General features: G+C 41.0%; 1 protein-coding gene and 2 pseudogenes across 3 annotated transcripts in view; 1 reads left to right on the forward strand and 2 right to left on the reverse strand.

Annotated features, from left to right (window-relative positions):
• HDX (highly divergent homeobox) overlaps positions 1-15,635 on the reverse strand; it is a gene marked incomplete at both ends in the record, with an annotated part of 92,844 nt that overhangs the window by 40,850 nt on the left and 36,359 nt on the right. The window contains one exon of the mRNA XM_080910504.1: positions 89-235. Within this exon, the coding sequence (XP_080766630.1) occupies positions 89-235 (147 nt within the window). The remainder of the gene's footprint in view (positions 1-88; positions 236-15,635) is intronic.
• Positions 8,483-10,479, reverse strand: LOC308414788 (kinesin-like protein KIFC1; annotated as a pseudogene). The gene has a single exon. The product of its transcript is annotated as a kinesin-like protein KIFC1 (transcript).
• On the forward strand, positions 13,263-13,806 carry LOC308415791 (ferritin light chain 1-like; annotated as a pseudogene). The gene has a single exon. The product of its transcript is annotated as a ferritin light chain 1-like (transcript).

Here is a 15,635-nt window from a genome sequence, read left to right on the forward strand (position 1 = left end):
TCGTGTCACTAATGATATTGTTTGCAGTACCCATGCTGCTACTTTTCAAGCTCTCATTTTTTGCTGTTCATTACTGAACATGTCTTACCCGAACTATTTCACAGTCAACATTTAGTTCAGTTGCAACAGCTTCAATCTTCTCTCTACATACTGAGCCCAGGCTGGTCATACCATTATCCCAGTACTTCTTAAGAGTAGCCAAGTCTTGGTCACTGAATTGAGTGCGGTCCTGTAGCTAGAAAATATATTTAAAATTTAATACAAAAAGGTAAACAGGGTGTGAAGTAGCAAGCTAAGTTCAACATATAACATTGTGACAGTGATCCAGACATATTCTAAGAGACAATTGTGCCTCTTCTTTCAATCGTCAGACCATGATTTTTTACTTGCAAAATTAAAAGGAACACAGGTGTCAGGAGTACAAATTGACCTTCTAAGAAAAGGTACAAAAGGCTGCATTCTCCACTTCTCAAAGCAATAACAGACTTATAACAAAGAATTCTTAGCAAGCTCAGAATGGGTAAGAATCTTATACCTAACAAGATTATTTTCTCTTTCAAAGTGGTGGGTCTTTAAAATCTCATGTTTCTCTATTTGGATGTAAATTAAAACAAACAAAACAACAACGAAATCACTTTCCCTGAGAAAACCTAGGACCCAGGTCTCCTTGTTCCTGGAATAGGTTGGTCTAGCTCAGAGTTAAATTATATATTCTCTAGCCTAGCTTCCTATCTATCTATAAATTATGAGATGCCTATAGGTATGGTGGGGAGGAAATTAGACACTGCCCACACTTTGGCCAAAACATAAATAAATCCATTTGCTTTGACTAATATCTGTTTCTTAAATTGTCTAAAATCCAGAGAATCTGAGACTCTGAGTTTATGAACCCAAGTTTCCAGCAAAAATAACAGATAAAAAAATGTTTACAAGTTTTGCCATATTTCTTCATTATTAAAATATACATTTTCATTGTTTTAAATTTCCATAATAAGTATGCTAGGGTGAAAGAAATAGAATTCCTTTTAAGTGACAGCATTTAATGTTCTTCACTCTGCAAACATGATCATTATAGCAAATATAACAAATAAACAAGAAGATGATTTAAATTAACAACCTGGAATAACACTCAACTTTTTGACTTATATTCTTTCAAATGTTTACCTATAATACACACATTCCCACTCATATATTATACAAAATTAAGCAACAGAGATAGGGGCTGTGGATAACAGCTAATTCAATAAAGTGCTTGCTTTGCACTCAGGAGGATGGCTTTGTTTAGAGTCCCAGGCACCCATATAAAAGCCCAAAATGATGGTGTGCTCTTATAAAGCCAGTGTTGAGAAGACAGAGACAGAAGATTTTCTGGGTCTCAAGGGTCAGCCAATCCTAGCCTAACTGTTGAGATCCTGTCTCAAAGAAAGTCTATGTTATTCCTGGTGTACATGCCTGTGTACATTTATACATTTGTGTACACCTGAAACATAGAAACATACACACACAGACACAGACAAACAGACACACACCAAAGATAGCCTAGTACCATTGTGCTGCCTGCTCTTTGGTGTTAATCTAAAGTTATCTTACAGGTGGAGAAAAACTCTAAAGGCCCCCAAAGCATCTGCTTCCCAAAAAGAAATTTCACACAATTCTGACAACTTAAATTAGCCAGTATATATTTCATAGCTTATTTCATCTTTTCTATAAAATTCTAACACTGCTACAGAAAACGTATAGAGAAACTATGAATCTCTTTTTTTTCCCACCCAGTTTGGCCAAATTGCAAACAAATCTATTTGCTTTATCAATTTGTTGCTTAATTCTTTTACAATGCAGCAGGTTTACAAACTTAAGAATCCTTGATAAAATGATAAATTTAATAGACAAATTAGTAAAAATGTAAGAGGACATTGTAATTACGAAAATATTTATATTCTCCAAAAGTTTCCTATAAACATAATCCCTTTTACTCTGAGGCTTTGAAAAAACCCAATATAGTACATGCTTTATACATTGTATGAGCCAATGAATCTTGGAGGTCTCCCTGGGAAGTAAACTAGAAAAATGATAGAATAATGACTTCCATTTTTGCTGATAAGGCATCAGGAAAAGAAAGGTCAAAGAACTTCTTCAGTAGGTCACAAAGGGTCTAATGCAGAGGTAGAAATAGAAATATCTCTAACTCTTTTTCTGTAAAGTTTATCCAATGATATACCCTATATCCTATGATATATCCTATGATATATGACATATATGATATTATAGACTACTAGAAAAATCTAAAATGGGCTGTACATATACATACATACATATATATATATATATATATATATATATATATATATATATATATATATATATATATTCTGTGTGTATCCATGTTTGTGTGGTAAAATAAAGGAGAAAGGAAAAAGGAATGAGAGGTAAAAGGCAGAGAAAGAGAAGGTAGGATGCAGCGGAGGGAAAGAACAGGGAGCTGGGTAGACAGGTGGAGAAAAAGACAAAAGATGGGGGAGTATGGAGGGAGAAGGAGATAGATACAGAGATAGATGATAGATATATAGATGGATGGATAGATAGATGGATGGATGGATGGATGGATGGATGGATGGATGGATGGATAGATGGATAGATAGATAGATAGATAGATAGATAGATAGATAGATAGATAGATAGATACACAGACAGGTAGATAGGTAGATAGATGAGAAAGATAGGAGACTATAAGAGTGATTTTTAAAATGTTGTAAATCATGATGTTTGGGGTATCCAGTTGTTTTAGTATAGTTAGTTCATATAAACATAACATGACTTTTTCAATACCAACATAGAGCAGAGATAACCCTGAACCCCCTATCAGGCAATGAAATAAAACAATATATTAAATATATTCATAGTCAGGGCTCTGTTAATAGTAGTGGAACTGCCAGTAGTCTCTAGTAGGGCAGATGGAAGGGTATAGGACTTCAACTGGGAATGTAATTAGTACTTCCTCCTGCCTCCTCACTGAAAGTGGCCTTCAGAAGTGCTAAAGTATAGTGCAGGGTAATTGAATGCAGAACTCTATGAGGCAGCTCTGTGAGTTTGGTCTCACATATGCTGGGATGGGCCTTTTGTATGATGCAGGTGGTTTTGAGTCATACTGCCTAGTAAGTAAACCCAATAAACCTACTTGTTCTGCAGGATAGATTTAAATTGAATCATGCCTTTGGTCTGCCTTTGTTGCTGGATTTGGAGTGAATAGACAATTGTTCACATCTCCACAGGAAAAGCAATGTAATAGAGGCTCCAGTGCTACCGTTTGCCTAAGATGAAGATTATTTAGTTCCACACTAAGAACTTCACATACTTCCTACACATACACTCCTTTATTTAATGTGGAGGACCTCCTAAATCAGACTCAGAAGTATGAAATAAAATATGTACAACAAAGGCTGGGGAGATGGTACAATGAGAAAAAGCACTTGCAGTGTAAGCATGAAGACCTGATCTCAAATCACCAGCTCCCACGTAAAAGTAGTGTGTGCCAAGTGTGCCCATAACCCCAGTACCAGAATGTAGAGCTAACTGGATTCCTGTTCTTTATTACCCAGCCAATCTAGGCTAAATGGCAAGTTTCAGGTTCAATGAGACTTTCCTATTTCTGTCTGTCTCCATCTCTCTGTCTCTGTTTCTGTCTTTCTCTCTCTCTCTCTCTCTCTGTGTGTGTGTGTGTGTGTGTGTAAACATGTATATTAATAAATTCAGTTACAAAGGGATAGAAGGATGGCTCAAAAGCTAAGAATATGCTGTTCTTTCAGAGAATCCAGATTTGATTTCCAGCACGAATGCTGGGCGTCTCATAACTACCTATTACCATACTTCCAAGGAATCTGACTGCCTATTCTGGTCTCCATAGGCAACTGCAAACATGTGATGCACAAGCATGTATTCAAATACAAACATACATAAATTAGAAATTAAAACTTGAAAATGATTAGTAGTTAAATTTGTTTCTCCTTACTTAAAAATTAATATTTATTGTAAGCACAATTATTCAATCATATGTTTTCAATGAATGAATTTAAACATGCCACTTACAGCTTTTTTTTTTCTCAAAGGGGTCTAATGTTATTTGCAACATAAAATTCACATCACTCGTTCATTCTATATTGATTGCGCAACAATTGTGGAATTAAAATTCTCAAAACCCAGAATAAAATCAATTGTAGGAGATTCTAGGAAGGCTCAAATAATTCACTGCAACTGCTGTCATAAATATTCCAATGAATTTCCATTGCACCAAATTCTCTAGTGCGAGTTAACCTACATTACTATCAGAATGGAAGAAGTAATGAACAGAACACTGAACACACTCAGCCAATTAATTTGTAATTCATTTAGAGGACATCCAAAGCTGATTCATTCTTTAAATTGAACTAAATAAAACCTGATTTTATTTGCTAGAAATGTGCTGGGGTCTAAGCATTAGCAATGCTAAAGGCGACCTATTATGACAATGCCTATTAAATAGAAGCTTATGAAAGAAGTGCAGTTCTTTTTAAAGCTCCTAAGAGCATATTTTAACTAAGAAAATAAATAAGGTAATAAAAATCAATTAGCATTAAAATTGCGAAGACCCATTTAGAGAGGGAATAGAGCGAGTGGACATTAAAGGATAAGGTGAATTCTCCCCTAAGGAAGACTGAAATTGAAGTCAAAATTGTCTTTCTATTGGACTCTCAGGTCAACTTCCTTTTAGGAAATACACTGAAAACTAAAGTTCTTGCTTAGGTAAAGGACACTGTCAATAATTCTGCTGATTTTGTGTAAAGGTTGCATTCCGAAAGTCGAAGGCTTCCTATGTGACATTAAAAAATAAAAGCATCATCAGTGTGCTGCCCTCCAAGAATCCCTTCATATGAAATACAATCAAATAAAAACAAAAGGATAAAAAATCAATTCCTGTTTTCCCTTTCTTCACCTGAAAACCTTTAATTTTAATACCCAATATAACCACTAGCGGTAGATTCTTCAGTAACATCCTAGGACTAAAATGCACATATATAGAGCCAGGCTTAATGGCTTACACTGTAATGCCATCATTAGAGAATCACTCTGAATTGTAGCCTGAACTGCATAGGAAGCACTAGGACAGGCACAGGCTATGTGTGAGATTCTCCTTCTTGCTTCTCAGCATATCTGTATGTATGTATTTATGTATGTATGTATGTATGTATGTATCTATCTATCTCTAATATATATAGATTAGAGACACACACACACATATATATATACAGATACATATAGCATGTGCATGTATACATGTATAGTCTTACCTGAAAACCTATAAATGTAACACCAAAAGTCAACCACTAGTAGTACTTTCATATATAGAGATAAAACCATAACTTAAACTTTTCTGCATAATAGCATATTATGCTATATTTTCTATATCAACATTTATAGATATACATACATTATAGCCTAGGCGAGCCTGAAACTCCCAATGCCCATTGCTCAATTTCCTGAGTCCTGGGTTTATAGGTATAAAGCATTAAATCTGACACATTTGATTATTTGAAAAAAAATCATTTATGTAAGTAAAATTATGTAGTGTTTGTCACTCTGTGCCTAGCCTACTTCACTTATCATGACACTTTTCATCATTAGTCATACACTTATAAGTAGCAAGGTTACCTTTTATATGGGATGAATAATATTCTATACACATACCCATAATCAATATAATGTTAGTTCATGTACACAGAAATACCATATTTTCTCTATTTATTCATCCCTTGATAAAATTTAAGTTACCATATTTTAGCTATTTCAAAAAAAATGCGGCAATGAATAATGTAAGGCAGATATATCTCTTTGAGATTTTCCATTCAAATCCATTAAAAAACTTATTATTGTTGCTGTTGTTGCTACTGCTGTTGTTTTTGTTATGTGTGCATGGATGTGTAAGTACCCACAAAAACTAGGAGTCTCATATTCCAGAGAGCTGGAATTACAGTTGTAAATCAAGGGTACTGGTAACAACTTGGATCCTCTAAGAGAACAGTAAGTACTCTTGGCCATTGAGCCCTGTCTCTAGAGCCAGTTTTCAAATGTTTTGATTATATATCCATAAATGGCAATTCTTAAACATATGATACTTCTATTTTTCATTTTTCAGTTTCAATTTTTAGCTAACACATTGTGCTCCATCCTATATATACACCCATAAAAAGGCTATCTATTGCTGTCTATGGTGGAAAGAAATTCCTAACAGTGTCTTTTAATTTTTTATTATTTCCTCTTTATATTGTTATAAACAGATTCCTGTGACTGGGTCATAAGAATGGCTTAAATCATGACTTCCAATACTAAGTAGATGAGATGAGCAATAATACATTTGCTTATAGTTGCAGATACTGTATACTATGTAAAGCCATACTAATGGGAACAAAGAAAATATCCTGAAGTGTTAGGAGATAGAATTGGTAGAGATAAGGACCCACGGTAACCAGTTCCCAAGTATAGTTCAATATTCTGTGAGCTAGTAGCAAACTGAGACCTGTTACTCTGAAATAAGGCATTGTTCCTAGTGCCCCATATTTTTAATAGCCAAGGTTGTTTAAATAATGTAACTACAGCAACACAATGGAGCTGACCAGTTGAGACACTCCCAGGTTTCCACAGATGCTTAGGCATGCAGAATGAAGCTTTCACTTTAGTAAATGTGTGTTTAAATTTTTTATTAATCATTTTATTTGTTTGCATTTCAAGTGATAGCCCCCTTCGAAGTTACCCCTCCACAACCCGCATCCTATACACCTCCTCTGCCCCTCCCGTTTCCCTATACGAGGTGCTCCTCTACCGACTCATCCACTCCTGTTTCACCCCTCTAGCATCCCCTACACTGGGGCATCAAGCCTACTGCCGCTCCCATTGATAAGACCATCCTCTGCTACATATGTAGCTGGAGTCATGGCTCCTTCCATGAACAATCTTTGGTTGGTGGTTTCGTTTCTGGGAGCTCTGGTATTCCCATTAATAATGTTCTTCCTATGGGGTTGCAGTCTCCTTCAGCTCTTTTAGTCCTTCCACTAGCTCTTTCATTGTTGGCTGGTAATATCTGCATCTGTATTGGTCAGGTGCTAGTAGAATCTCTCAGGGGACCACCATACCAGGCTCCTATTGGCAAGCTCTTCTTGGCATCAGCAATAGTGTGGAAGTTTGGTGTCTACAGATGGGATTGGTCCCTAGGTGGGGTGGTCTCTGGATGGCCTTTCCATTTTTTATCTGTCTTTCCTTTGGACAGGAACATTCAGAGTGACTAAGATCAAAAATTTAGATGACAGAAGATGCTGGCGAGGATGTGGAGAAAAAGGAACACTCCTCCATTGCTGGTGGGACTGCAAACTGGTACAACCACTCTGGAAATCAGTCTGGAGAGTCCTCAGAAAATTGGACATAGTACTACTACCTGAGGACCCAGCTATACCACTCCTGGGCATAAACCCGAAAGATGTTCTAAAAGGGCATATGCTCCACTATGTTCATAGCAGCCATATTTTTAATAGCCAAAAACTGGAAAGAACCAAGATGTCCCTCAACAGAAGAATTAATACAGAGAATGTGGCACATTTACACAATGGAGTACTACTTGGCTATTGAAAACAAAGACTTTATGAAATTTACAGGCAAATGGATAGAACTAGAGAATATTATCCTGAGTGAGGTAACCCAGTCACAAAAGAACACACACATCCTTACTGATAAGTGGATATTAGCCCCAAAGCTCAGAATACCCATGATACAACTCACACACCATATAGAACTTAAAAAGAAGGAAGACCAAAGTGTGGATGCTTCAGTCCTACACAGAAGGGAAACAAATAATTACAGGAGGTAGACAGAAGGACCTGGGAGGAAGAGAGGAGGAGTAGGGAAAAGGGGGAATAGAAACAGGTATTGGAAGGGACAGGAGAGAAGTACAGAGGGTCAGATAATTGAATAGAAACATGTAGCAGTGGGGAAAGGGAAACTGGGGGTAGCCACTTAGAAAGTTCCAGACTCTAGGGAAGAGATCGGCTCCCAGGACTCAATGAAATGACTTTAGCCAAAATATGCAACAAAGGGGAGATAGAACCTGCAGAGACCACCTCCAGTATATAGGCACAGCCCCCAGTTGAGCAATGGGACCACCCACACATCTCAACATTTTAAACTCAGAAATGTTCCTATCCGAAGGAAAGACTTAAAAATTTAAATGCAGTGCTACAGATCAAACTATGAGTATTGTTCATAGATGGCAAGTGCTCTCCCACTGAGTTCGATTCTTATATCTTTTTTTTTACAACAAATTTTCTTTATTTGATAGTTGGATACATAGTGTTGTCCACCCAATAAAATCATGTCTAACCCCACCCACCCTCACCAAATACATATACACCACAACAGACACATGCAAACACTCTTGCAGAGGAGCCAGGCTCCAAATCCATCTTCATTTCTTGTTAGCCTGAGCAGTGCCAATGACACACTGGTTCACCTTGGAAGCAAAGCGTAGAGAATTCAGAGACTCGGAGACATTTTCTTCCAGAGGAGAAATGTTCACAAACATGAGCATCTTGGCACTGCCACCCAGAGAGTTCTGCAGCAGGTAGGTAAGCTTGCTGTTTCGGTAAGGCACATGGGACTCCTTACTGCTCAGGGCCATTATGACCAGTCCCAATGTAGACAGACTGCTGTTAATGACCTGTGTTTCCCGAAGACGATCACGCTCCCCAGGGCCTAGGGTTAAGCCAGGGTCTAGCTGCTCACTTCCAGCCAGGTCCACAAGGTTGAGGGGGGCGCCACACTGCAGGCCCCGGGCAGCATGCTCTCCAGCAATCTGCAGCTGGAACATGCTGTGACTGCGGGATGATCTCTCATTCTGGGCAGTGCGGGCCACAGCCGATTCTGATGGGCCAAATGGAGCAGAGCCCCCACCTCTTTCTCACAGGAAACAGGGACATATCTTGCATTGGTGACAGTAAGCTCCTCACTCCCTGGGCCTGCCCGACGGATCTCGCACTCGCCCCCTTGTCCCTTGCAGGTCCCCGTAGCTAGCAGGTCTCAGACGGTCTCATTGTAGATCTCTATGTAACTTGCCACAAAACTGTATGTCCAGCCCTGGCTACCCATCTCTTGGGCCACAGAGAACAGATTCCTCATGGCCCAAGGGATCAACCCTTCCAACTGGGGGTCTCCCCTAGGCCCACCCTCCATAGTGAAGGTCTTGCCACTGCCTGTCTGTCCATAGGCAAAGATGCACACAGTGCTGACTGGACAAGCATGGAGATCTCCTCAAACACTTGCTCCTGCTTGCTTCCTGGTGGAAACACCGGATCAAAGGAGAAATCATGGCGGGTAGTGGGTGCTGGTACCCCAGTGAGGGTAGAGCGCAGATCATCAGACCGTGAGAGGCTAAGGCGAGTTGGAGGATCAGAGGGTCCAGCAGGGCCAGGAGGAAATACGAGGAAGTCAGGAGATGGTGTGGATTCCCCTGCAAGGACAGGGCGCACCCGGCAGAATACCCGGATATTGCCCTTCAGTTCCTGCAGCTGGTTGTGGATTCGACGGCGCTCCATCTCTAACCCATGGAGCCGGTCTCCTTGCTCAAGCCAGTAATGTCACCTGGGCTGCAGTCTTCTCCTGAAGACACACCACTTCTGCTTGGCTGCTTGATAGAGCTGCTTCTGAGGCCTGAAGCCTCCTCTCCTGTTCCTCCAGCTGGGTGCTCAGTGTGCTCCGTTCCTCCTGCAACTGCAGGCGCTCTTTCTGAAGCTCCTGAACCAGCCTTTCCTTGGTACCCAGACATTTCTCCAGCTCCAAGACACGGGCACTCAGAGTCTCCAACTTCTGCTGGCCCTGCTCAGCCTGGGTGCGTACACTGGCCATTTCCCCCTCCAAGGTGTTCCACTCTGACCCCAGGGTTGTGGCCTGCTCCTGAACCTCTCTGAGTTGCTCCCGAAGCCCCTGGTTCTCCCGGTCTAGCGTTTGAGTCTTCTCCCGATAGTGTTTCATTGAGGTCACACAACTGATCCTTTAAGTCCCAGGCAGGACGTTTACCAGGCTTCTTCCCTACCACCATAGGAGCAGTTGTTGTGCCAGGCTTCTGGGCAGGAGCAGCGGGAGCTGGCTTCTGGTTCCTCAGCACTGTACCAACAGTAGAACACCCAAGAGGTCCTGTCTTCTTAAGGCCTTTCTGAGCTGCAGTGTGGCCCTGGGTCTGTGACACAGTGCTAAGGACTGGTCCTCTCGTGCGGAACGTGTCAACTTTGGTCACTGCACCCAGGCCTCGTGTTCGTTTCTTTGCAGGCTCCAAGGCATCCTCCATCTGGTCAGGGCCCCTCTTGAGCCTGCTTCCTGGCATGGGCAGTCGGAGGAGGACTTGACCAGGGTTGTGTTCAGCTCCAAGTTCCTCTTCACTTCCAACAAAGGGGGCCTCTGCGCCTGCATGTCCACGGTGGTCGGCACAGGACGGGATGCAAAGGTAGCAGACAGGGTGCCAGTGTCCAGAGACCCGTGTCCTTTCATGGGCTTGCGCCACACAATGCTGAAGCCAGGCCACCCGCCACACCCGCCACTTTTGAATTTCAACCGCCGCGCTGAGATTCTCATATCTTAATTTTAAAAATAAATGTCTTTGCACTCACTGATAAGCAGATACTAGCCCCAGAAAGGTCTGAATATCCAAGAAACAATTCATAGAACTTATGAAGCTCAAAGGGAAGGAAGACCTGAAGGTGAAAGCCTCAGTCCTTCTTAGAAGGGAGAATAAAGCACTCGTGGGAGGAAATACAAGGTCAAATAAAGGAGCAGGGATTGGAGAAAAGATCATCCAGAGACTGCCTCACCTGGGGATCCACCCCATATGCAGCCACAAAACCCAAGCACTACTACTGATGCCAAGTAGTGCTTACTGGCAGAAACCAGATATGGATGTCTCCCTCAGGCTCTGCCAAAGCCATACTGATACAGATGAGGATGCTTGCAGCTATCAGACTGAACATGGGGACCCCAATGAAGGAGCTAGAGAAAGGACTGAAGCATCTGAAAGGGTTTGCAACCTCATGGGAAGAATAACATTATCAACCAACCAACCCTCCACAGCTCCCATGGACTAAAACACCAACCATTGAGCACACATGGAGAGACCCATGGCTCCAGGTGCATATGTAGCAGAGGATAGCAGTGTCTGGTATCAATGGGAGGAGAGGCCTTTGGTCCAGTGAAATCTCATTTTCCCAGTATAGGGGAACACTAAGGCACTGAGGTGGAGAGGGTGACTGGGAAAGGGGCCACCTTCCTGGAGGCAAGTTGAGGGGAAGGGGAGATGTGAGCGGGGACGGGGAAGGGATAACATTTGAAATATCCAATAAAATAATTTAAAAAATAAATGCCTTTAGTTTGTGCAACCTGAACAGTTTTGGGTCTCTGTGGTAATCACCATCAACTGCAAACGTAAGTTTCTATGGTGAAGGTGGCGGACACATTACATCAAATAAATGTTTCTGTGATCATCAGTAGAGTCCCCTTTGAAATTATGTATATAATTTTTCATAGAAAATCTACATAGACATATTCCATTCACTGTTTAATGTCCCTCTCTTCAATAAAAAATTCCACCAACAGTTAATAAAGACTGATTTTGTTACACTCTCGCCAACACTTGACTTGCTTTGTTTGTACCTATACATTTCAGAATAAATATCTTAACTTTATTGAGGTTGTACCACCACAAATTTTGAGACTTCTCTTCCTTCATATTTGAGTGAGTTGGTTTTTTGTCTTCACTTGATGGGAACAGAAGACACAAAATGCCTATGCAGTTTTAATTTAAAGAAAAAAAAAAGTAAGGAAATCGGTTTCTTTCTTAGCTAGAAGCTGGGATTGTCCTTGACAGATAACAAGGACATCTGCCTCTGCACCAGGCCAGAGACCCAGGAAGCCAAGGCAGTAATTTCCTTATCTCTTTCTTTTACCCCTTTCTTGAAACAGACCTGAGAACATTCCTGAGACAGTGAGGCACCTGAACACCTGAAGTGAGAAGTGGAAAACCAGAACAACCAGCTCACTCCCAGCTTGATTACTGCCTCCAGAGAAACCTCATTAAGTCTAGGGCAATAAGCCTCACGTGGTACCATTCAAGGTGACTCTTCCTTCTCCTTTGTTTTGTTTTCCCTTAAGCTCCCTATAATAAAAATACTTCTTTCTAAAATTATATTTCTATGGGTCTATGAAATTCATTCTTCAAATTTCTGAGAAAAGAACCTAAAAGCTGCTGGTATGGGGTGGTTTTGATATCCATCAGGTTTGTTTGTTTGTTTCTTTCTTTCTTTCTTTCTTTCTTTCTTTTTTCTTCCTTCCTTCCTTCTTTTTTTTTTAGTATAGAACAGAGTTTATTCAGGGCATGGGGAGGGGAGTTAAGAGGGTAGTAGGGGCAGAGAGAGAGAGAGAGAGAGAGAGAGAGAGAGAGAGAGAGAGAGAGAGAGAGAGAGAGAGAAGAGAGAAGTAGAGGCTGGCCATGAGCACGTGGAGAGAGGGGGGAAGGGAATGGGGGAGAGAGTAAGAGCAACAGAAGAGGGGGAAGTAGCAAGAGAGAGAGGAGGGGGCAAGCAGCCCCAGTCCATCAGGTTTCTAGGACAGAGCGTCCCAAGCCAAGCACACCAATAAACACATTATGAATAAAAATATAAGTTTTAAATATATTTAATATATCAAACCTCTTGAACATCAGTTTAGTAACCCAGAACTATAAAATATCAGCTGTTTACCCTCTAACTGCATAGCTGACTGAATTGTGGCTTCTGATATGGCTCAGTTGGTAAACTGCTTCCCTAACATGTATAAAGTCCTGGTCCATTCCTCAGCACCTCATAAATAGGGTGTAATGTTATACAGGTATAATGCTAGCACTTGAGTGGTGGAGGCAGGAATATCGGAACTTCACGGTCATCCTGGGCGATATGGTAAGTCTGAGGACCGGACCGACTAAGCTACATGATTTTTTTTTTTTAACGTTAAAAGGGGGAAATAGCAGCGCCTTTGAGGACCCATGGATCTGTGTCTTACTTCAACAGTGTTGGAAAGGAACAGACCCAGGGGCTCCCATCTTATTAGCTTCCAGCTGCCTTACAAGTCTCTCCAGTCACAGCCTCCGGGACCATCTCTTTGCTGCCTTTGGCTCCTAGGACCAGACAGCACCGACTTCGCGGTTTGCCCTGAATTCCTGATCAGCCATGACCTCTCAGATTCGTCATAATTATTCCACCGAAGTGGAAACTGGCGTGAACCACCTGGTCACCTTTCACCTGCGGGCCTCCTACCCTACCTCTCTCTGGGCTTCTTTTCGATCAGGATGACGTGGCTTTGGAGGGCGTAGGCCACTTCTTCCGTGTATTGCCTGAGGAGAAGCGCGAGGGCGCCTAGCGTCTTCTCAAGTTGCAGAATGATCCTGGGGCCGTGCATTCCTCCAAGAGGTGCAGAAGCCATCTCAAAATGAATGGGGTAAAACTCAGGAGGCCACAGAAGCTGCCTTGGCCCTGGAGAAGAACCTGAACCAGGCCTCTTGGATCTGCATGCTCTGGGTTCTGCCCGCGCAGTCCCGCATCTCTGACTTTCTAGAAAGCCACTTCCTGGATAAGGAGGTGAAGCTCCAAGAAGATGAGCAACCACCTGACCAACCTCCGTCGGCTGGCAGGGCCACAGCCAGCGCAGACTGGCGTGCCCCAGGGATCTCTGGGCGAGTATCTCTTTGAGTGTCTCACTCTCAAGCAGGACTAGGAGGCCTCTGTGCCTTCCAAGGGGCTCCCTCCTCTGCTGCACCAGCAGCCTCAGGACCTCCACCCGAATGAACCTCTAAAGCCACTAGGCCGCTTTGTAACCCCCCTGGAGCCTCTCCCAAGTCTTAGACCAAGAAAAAAATAAAGCTTATTGAAACAGCAAAATAAGGGGGGGTTATGATTATTGATCTTCCACATGTATAAGACATCTAGAAAACTAGAACAATAATAAAGCCCCCCAAATATTTAGCCCTATAACTTCTCTCCCTCCCTCCCTCCCCCATTCATATATATATTGCAATTTTCTCTTAAATGAAAATTAATGGGAATCTATCCTAAATTTAAATCTTAGCTACTTCTCTTCTAATTGTGGGCAAGTGACTTAATTTCTAAGACTTACTTTCTTTATCCTATAATGATGTGATCAAGACTACCTCTTAGCAGCACTAAAATGATTAAATAAGAAATCCCGGCGGCTGGAGAGATGGCTCAGCGGTTAAGAGGTCTTCCAGAGGTCCTGAGTTCAATTCCCAGCAACCACATGGTGGCTCACGACCTTCTGTAATGAGATCTGGTGCCCTCTTCTGGTGTATCTGAAGACAGCTATAAAGTACTCATATAAACAAAATAAATTTTAAAAAATCCTACATACACACACACACACACACACACACACACACACACACACACTCCACAAACACACCAGGCTCAATAAGAAAAAAAAAAAAAAAAAAAAAAAAAAACAACAACAACCCAGAAATAAGTATGGCCAAAGTGTTTCTTATTTACATTTCAGCCACACTATAGAACAAGATGCCCATGGATCATTTTGACTACGGAAAGAATATGATTTGTTTTCTTGACAGTATCATCAGGATGCAGTTAAAGCTTCATTACATTTCCTTCCACTAAAATCTATGTATGACCCAAGATTCTGTACAATAAATTTGAACCTTGATAGCTGTTTGCCTTAAACTCTTCTTTCTTTTACTACCAATCCATTTTATAGATTTTTGTTGTTCTCTGTCTGGTTTTCTCTATGTAACGAAAACCAATATTGATTTAGTTCACAGCCCTGAAGTCCAAGAGCACAGTCTGCACATCTTCATGGAATCCTGAAGGCCTTCCTACTGGGTCCTTGCATAATGGAGACAAGTGTGCCACAAAGAGCCTTGTATATTATGCTTTAAACAATTTCAGCCTCATTCATAAAGTGGTAGAAATGAGAACTTCATCTTGTAAAATGTACTTAAATTCTCAAAGCTTTATCATAGGTATGAGTTAGCTGTGTTCTCATTTGTGAATGGGAAATTTTCTGCAATAAATATGAAATATCAGTTATAATATACAACAAGCAGTTCAATTTAATAAAATATGCATGTACCAGGAAATTATCTTGCCATTCTGTCACTTGTCTCAAAGTCCCAGGTGGAAGACAAAATAGTGGTAATTACTCTGACAATATATTTAAAACACAAATAGCTTCAAATTGACAGTGTTAAGATAGTTCCTCTCATTAAATTGCCTGAACTTAGACCTATTTTGCTTGTACTAAAATTGCCACTTTTCTCTATAGCTTCTTGTCTTGTCATGTGATTTCTCCCTTTTACACTTGCTCCCTTCATTAAGATAAAGGCTGATCATCACTAGAGCTGAACTGACACTGGGACTATTCCTAGAAACTTCCAGAAATAAACATACAAATCATAAGGGATTAATATGAGCGATTTGGAAATGGGAGAAGAAATAAATAATTTTGAAAACCATATACACCAACCATGATGAATTAAAAAGAAATAAGAAAATCTAAACTGACCAATAAGAAGCAAT

This window comes from Micromys minutus (assembly GCF_963924665.1).
Source record: "Micromys minutus genome assembly, chromosome: X".
In the NCBI taxonomy this organism is placed as follows: Eukaryota; Metazoa; Chordata; class Mammalia; order Rodentia; family Muridae; genus Micromys; species Micromys minutus.